At 34.6% G+C, this 6,535-nt stretch overlaps 1 protein-coding gene across 1 annotated transcript; it reads right to left on the reverse strand.

The window, feature by feature from the left end:
• Positions 1 to 1,233: 1,233 nt before the first annotated feature.
• LOC129753774 (uncharacterized) lies at positions 1,234 to 2,451 on the reverse strand. Its single transcript, XM_055749621.1, has 3 exons — positions 2,064 to 2,451; positions 1,830 to 2,003; positions 1,234 to 1,422 (listed from the first exon to the last, which is right to left on the reverse strand). The coding sequence occupies exons 1-3, from the start codon at positions 2,124 to 2,126 to the stop codon at positions 1,234 to 1,236; spliced, it is 426 nt and encodes a 141-aa protein (XP_055605596.1). The 5' UTR covers positions 2,127 to 2,451.
• Positions 2,452 to 6,535: the final 4,084 nt, after the last annotated feature.

Below are 6,535 nucleotides of genomic sequence, written 5' to 3' on the forward strand. Positions count from 1 at the left end.
AAATCCAATATTCGACGTTGTAGTTTCTGCGCCGCAAAATCTCCGAGGAAAACCAATCTGGAGTCATGGTCGATTCCAACGAAGCCATGGGAGCGCATCCATGTCAACTACTCTGGTCCTGTGGATGGCTACTACTACTTAGCTATCGTTGACGCCTATTCCGAGTGGCCCGAAGTTTTCCGTACCCGCAGTATGACAACCACCGCAACACTGGATATCCTTCAAGAAACCTTCGCAAGGTATGGATATCCACGTACCCTGGTAACAGGCAACAGTTCCCAGTTTGTGAGCTCAACGTTCAAGCAGTTCTGCGAATCAAACGGAGTCAGCCACATGATCACGGCTCCGCATCACTCGCAGTCAAACGGACAAGCCGATAGGTTCGTAGACGCACTAAAAAGGGATCTTAAGAAGCTCGTCAAGGGGAAAAGCAGGGCAACTTTCCAGCATCTTCAAATTCTGTTGTATACATACCGTTCAACACCGAATCAAAACGCCCCCGAAGGAAAGACACCTGCTGAACTTTTCCTGAAAAGACCGATTCGAACAACTCTGAATCCTGCCAAGCCGCAGAGTCTGAGACCAACTGAAGTGAGCACAAAGCAACGCCATGATGATAGTTTCATCCAGCCTCCTGTCACTATCCATTCCCAATCTCCTGACCGTTTAGTCCAAAATCGTAGGCTTCCCAGTTGACTGATGCACTACGATCTTTCTTAAAGGGGGAGATATCAAGGAATAGTCGAGATAGCCATGACTTGCTGTCATGGCTATGCAGTAACAAACTAGAAAATTTTCACTAGTCGTATTCTGACCACGAAAGAAACAAGTCCTAATAAATACCTTTAGACAGTTATTCTCTTGTTTCACTTAATCGAAGAATACAACAATCCGAAGTGACGTTCTTCACCCCGATTAGCAAAGATCATAATAATAATATGGCCGAACATTGATTTTCTATTTAACAATGAATTTCATCATTAAATCTCAGTATTTATGAACCACTTAAGATCATAGCATTACCACATTTTTTTAGGTGACCTTGAAATATACAGTTGATACATAATATTTCAAGGTTGCCAAATAAACGGGAATCACAGTTTCACAGTGATTTTCTTGTAATATTTAATTTAACAGTGTTTTTCATGGTAACACTAGAATCCAAACCATGCGAAAATTGATAAATTTTTGCTTACTTTGCATATTTATAATTTTTCGTGCAGATACAAATTTTCATTCGATGCGCGCCATTTTCCCGGAAGATTTTATCTCGTTTTCCCCGGATAAAACCAGATTATCTGGACAATAAGTTCTAGGCTGAACCGGAATTTTTGCGGCGGAGACGATGACGATGACACAAACCCCAGTAGTTGTGCCCGCATAGAACAGTATTATACAATAACGATTTCCATTATCTTCCTCCTAAGACACACGAAAGATTAGCTTTATAGTTTTGGATTATTGATGTACGATTAAGGTAGTCTTTTTTCCATGGAATGGAATCGTTTGGACGCACTTTACGATACAGCGAACGGGTCGTTAAGTAGAGTAACCATTCATTTTTTTTTGCTTTTTTCTACTCGTTCTAAAACGGTTTGATCATTCGTGTTATCTTTATCTAATGATCCTCTCATAAAAAGGTAACGATAGAGCATATCGTCACCCAATAATGAAAAGATTCAAACCCAATTTGGGGATTTGTTAATTTTATAAATCTCAATTGGATTTCCGCAAAAAATAAAAAAAAAGTTTAATGTACTCTTATTCATTTTATTTCACATACCTATAGTTTATTATTCCTCTAAAATGATAAATTAAAAAAAACAAACCTTCCGCGGATGTTTGCAGGAACAGCTTCCGGATGTTCCATCGCTGCAGCACTTACGAACTGCAGCCTGCTGCTGCATCACTGCCAAACCGGTCGGCGGGTAGTGATGCTTTTCCTTGCATTGGTTCTGCCTCCGGAAGAAAAAGTTTCTTCGGATTTTTCCTCCAGCTTGTGCCTGAGAATAAAAAAACAATTTCAGTTTTCCACAATGAATACAAAAACGTATTTTACTTACCCTCATATATCCTTCTTCGAAGCCTTCGTCTTCCGGTTCCAGTTTCGTAACTGGACGAGTCATAATAAAATTTGCCCGACCTGATCCGGGAGAAACTTTTTTTTACACAGTTTGACAACGCGTGTTGATGTGACAGCGAAGAAGTGTGTGCGTGTTGCTAAAATACTCAATTAATTCTGAAGACCATTAATTGTATCTTTCTTAAATAGTTCTCTATCATTTGATTGCGTTGCAAAATTAATCATTTTGTTCCTAAGAATATTCATCGTATCTTTCGGGAATAATATTTTATCCGTTCAAGCAAAGGCACATTTAGCCAAGATGCAATATCGAACGTTACTATTAATGTTATCAGAATAGAATGATACGGAAGATTCAGCGTACAGTATTGGCTCATGCGGGTGGTAAGTACATTTGTTGAACTTTAATAGTAGCCATCAGTTAATCGAAAATTGTCTTTCCAGGAAATGGAGTTATGCCGCTCGAGCCGTGGATGGAATTCGATGGCTGAATTGAGTAGAGGTCCGAAGTTCCGGATCTCGCCTGGGACATAAACATGTGGCCCCCCAAGATCTAATTACTCAGGAGGAGGCTCACCGAACTAAGTGATATACAAAGAACAGAAGAAAAAGTGATAAAGTGAGTGAATATATGTTATACATGTGTATTTAAAACATTTCTAAAATTAATAAATATTTTCAAGCCTATAAAAATAGCTCTTCCTTTGTGTCTTTTCGAAAAGTCGATAAAAACAAATTCCATGAACCATAAAATTTCACAGTAACGGGGATTTTTACTTACTATGAATGAACATTGAAGTTCATAATAGCCAAAACAATAAAAATTCAATGGAAAACCATTTATTTCATAGTTTCTTCGAGTAAAATTGGAAGCTGAAATGATCATAAACTTGATAGTTTCGTGTTCTAAAATGTATGGGAAAAAGTTGATTTTTTCATTGTTAAGTTGCTTAACAACCCCCTTTTTTCATGGTAAAATTTGCCGAAACCATAAATTTCACTGTCAAAAACTATGAATTTGACAATACATTCAAGGTTTTATATACCATGATTCGCATAGTGCCAACCATAGAATTCATGGTTGCGTAAAAATGAAATTCATGGTCTTTTCACAATGTTTTTCTATTCGGGACCTAAACCGACTACTGGAATAGAGTGACTTGGGTCATGATGCGTCTAGGATGGTGATCTCATATGCCAAATCGCCATTCAGCCATATTGAAAAAAGTTTTGACAGCTGGCTGTAGTGTTTACGAAAAAAGGGGTCCAGGGATGCCAGATGTTAAAAATAAAGAATCAGATGACAAAAAAGTGTGTGTATGTGCATAAGCCAATCGTAAACGAAAGATTAAAAGATTTAAAACCGTACTGGGGTTTAGTTTATTTTTTATTATATTTAAATTGAGTTTTCGGAAATAAAACAATGATACGAGTATATTCAATGAAATTATTTGTATTCTAGACACTTTTTTTTTTAATAAAATAACAATACAGTTCGGTCTTTCCGTATGTTCCGTAAAAGAAAAACTTTTCATTGACCGTTATGATAGAAAGGATCTTAAAGGGTGGAACAAACAACCAAAACCCTAAACCGGATGTTGCTTGCTCCTTATTCTTGTAACCTTATCCAAAGAGCTATTGTATTTCCCTCCTATAGAAAAGTGTTGGATGAAAATAAAAATAAATCGGTTCTGCTAAAAGAATGCTATAAATTCTGCTATTGATAATTTTCATGATTAAATGATAAACATGATCCGAAATTTTTTTTCAAATAACTGTTGCACCATGTAAATACTACTTAAGCGTTTTTTAATATTAACATATTCAGTTAATCTAGGGTTGCCATCCGTCCCGCAAAAGCGGGACATGTCCCGCTTTTTTGGTAAATGTCCCGCCGTCCCGCTTTTTACTCGAAATGTCCCGCTTTTTTTAAACTTAGTTTTCAATTAAAAATAAGATTTCCCTACACTCAGAAATGAAAAAAATATGAAAATTATTATATTTCAATAACTCCGATATTTCTCTGTCATTAATATCCAGAAATATTAAAAAATAACTATTTCAGATATTTAAATTTATGCATCCGAATAATTTCTTGGCGTGTAATGATCCAATGCATAAAATTTAATAACCGAGAAATTATATATTATTTTCTTCAAACAAACGCTTTGTGCGTTTGAGTCCCAACTAAACAGGTATGAGCACATGCTAGATTCTTCAGTTGCTAAATGCCTTTCAACTTGACTGCATGCAGATTCCATTCTCTGTAAATATTTAACTGAATCATATTTAAAAAGGATGGACTCAATTGCAGTAAGTAATATTACCAGCGAAATGCACATGTTTTTATGCTATGGTCAATTATGCACATTGACCATAGAACATGAACAAAAATCAAACGATTTTCGTTTGGTTTTTCTGTTTATTTCTGCTTTAAGCGTTTGCCTTTACTTTACGGCTCAAACTTTTATTTCTGACCACCAGATGTCGTTCCATAACATTTCTAAATTTTAATCGCAGAAATATTTCCCAGTGAGAAATATCCCAGTAATTACACCATGAGAAATATCCGTGTGCGTAAAGAGGGAGATATGTGAAAATACCTAAAATATAACTGTTTGATATTTTATTTATTTCTGAGTGTACGTTTGATTTGTTTTGATTTATCAAAACTGCACATCACACAAATAAGATGTGATCCCTTATTTCTTTGGGAACTATCTTTAAATTTATCTATGCAATTCCTAATAGTTTCAAGCTCCATTTGAGTAGGTATACGCCATATGAGTCATAGTATTTTTCTATTTTTAAAACAGGTAGAAATCATATGTCAATCAATGTTAAAAAGCATTTTCTTTATTAAAAGTACCGTTTATTCTATTTAGTGTAGAAAATTTAACATTTGGACACTGAAAACAGTAGGGGAAAAGTTCATTCAAACGCTCCATGTGGCTAATACGCGCCATCCTTGTTTTGAAGATTCTGAAACATTTTAAGCCTGCAAAATGTTACCAATTCATTTTAAATGCTGTGATACGCCATGGCAAGTATGAATTTCTCCTTAAAATGCCCCTGTGTCGTGATAATTTCACAATTTAGGTTTTTCTTCATTTCGATCTAAATTTTAAAACACTTTCAATAAGGTGTCACCAAGCAGAGAAAAACGAATAAGACAATATTTTCTGACACATCGATAGAGGAGAATCTAAATTAATGAAAATAGTATAAATTTTTCAAAAAGGCTAATTTTCATTGAAAATGAACAAAAAGCGTTAATTCAGCTCAAAAAATCTACTTTTCCATATTTTTAAAATTTTGATTTGTCCATTTTGGTTTTTTTTCAGTCAAAATGTCTGTAAGTATTGGTGTGTTTTCGGTCTTCGGATGCTTTCGGGTGTGTTCGGTTGCTAGGCGCGTAATGAATACATAGCGGCGCGTATTTGCAACACAGTTTTGTTCTGTGGCTTTGAATATGGTTTTAAAAATTCAAGTTTTTAAAGCAACTATAGCAATTTAAGTAATAAAAAATCATAGGCATTTGTAGAAAACACTTTTCTTCAATGATTATACTCATTTTTAACACAATTTGTACGTGGAATACATAGAAAATCAGCGATTCGCTTAGGTGGCGCATATGAGGGCATGTTCCCCTATCGAAAAATTCTACATTACAGCACTGAATTCAGTTTCGAAAACTAAAATCTACGGCCTACTTGATCATAAATTTGTAGTTGTTGGCATGATCATATTTGTTGAGATACCCTTCTCGTTGGTTAATAAATGAATTTTACGAATTTGCATAAATATGTGTATGAAAATCATGGCAAAACTCGATTTTTTTAGCAATCGACGTAATTATTCGACTCGTCCAATCTCGTTGAATAAATTGATGACTCCCGTTGAAAAAACCAATTTTTGCAACTTATTGCTTAAATAACTATTTGCTGCATGGCGAAACTTATAGCTTTTCAGTATTTCGAAAAAAATATCAAAAAGATCTCATTTTGGATAATGCTAGTGATAGGTTACTAAAAATGACACTCTGATTTCGCACTAAAACGGATTCTGGAGGATGGTTCATTTGATTTTTATAATTTTGACATCTTCCCAATCTTGAAACAAAGCTTATTTGAATTTTACAGTGAAAAAAATTATGCTGTAAATATAATGAAACTCTTTTCTCAAACCACAAATTTCAAACTTAAGAATATTCTATTAAAAAAATCAGTGAATATCTACATTGTACATATGAATTAAACATGTATAAAAATAAAATTGGTTTCCTTGTTTCAAATGTAAGCTGTGTTGCCTAAAGAGAGCCTTATCCAAGCATTTATTTCGTCATGACATTCAAGTATTGTAAGAAATCAAGAAAAATTTTGACATTTAAAAAAAACCGCTTGTAAGCTGATATTTTTAAAAAAATTGATTTCATTGTTGTTTCAATCAATG

The sequence above is a fragment of the Uranotaenia lowii genome, chromosome 3 (genome assembly GCF_029784155.1).
Source record: "Uranotaenia lowii strain MFRU-FL chromosome 3, ASM2978415v1, whole genome shotgun sequence".
In the NCBI taxonomy this organism is placed as follows: domain Eukaryota; kingdom Metazoa; phylum Arthropoda; class Insecta; order Diptera; family Culicidae; genus Uranotaenia; species Uranotaenia lowii.

What these genes read in the sequence shown, in the direction of transcription:
- LOC129753774 (XM_055749621.1), bottom strand. Translation starts at nt 2,126, where the DNA reads ATGACTCGTCCAGTTACGAAACTGGAACCGGAAGACGAAGGCTTCGAA. An exon ending in TCGAAGAAGGATATATGAGG is followed by an intron (nt 2,004 to 2,063) that starts GTAAGTAAAATA and finishes TTTTATTCTCAG; the next exon opens with GCACAAGCTGGAGGAAAAAT. An exon ending in CCTGCAAACATCCGCGGAAG is followed by an intron (nt 1,423 to 1,829) that starts GTTTGTTTTTTT and finishes CGTGTGTCTTAG; the next exon opens with GAGGAAGATAATGGAAATCG.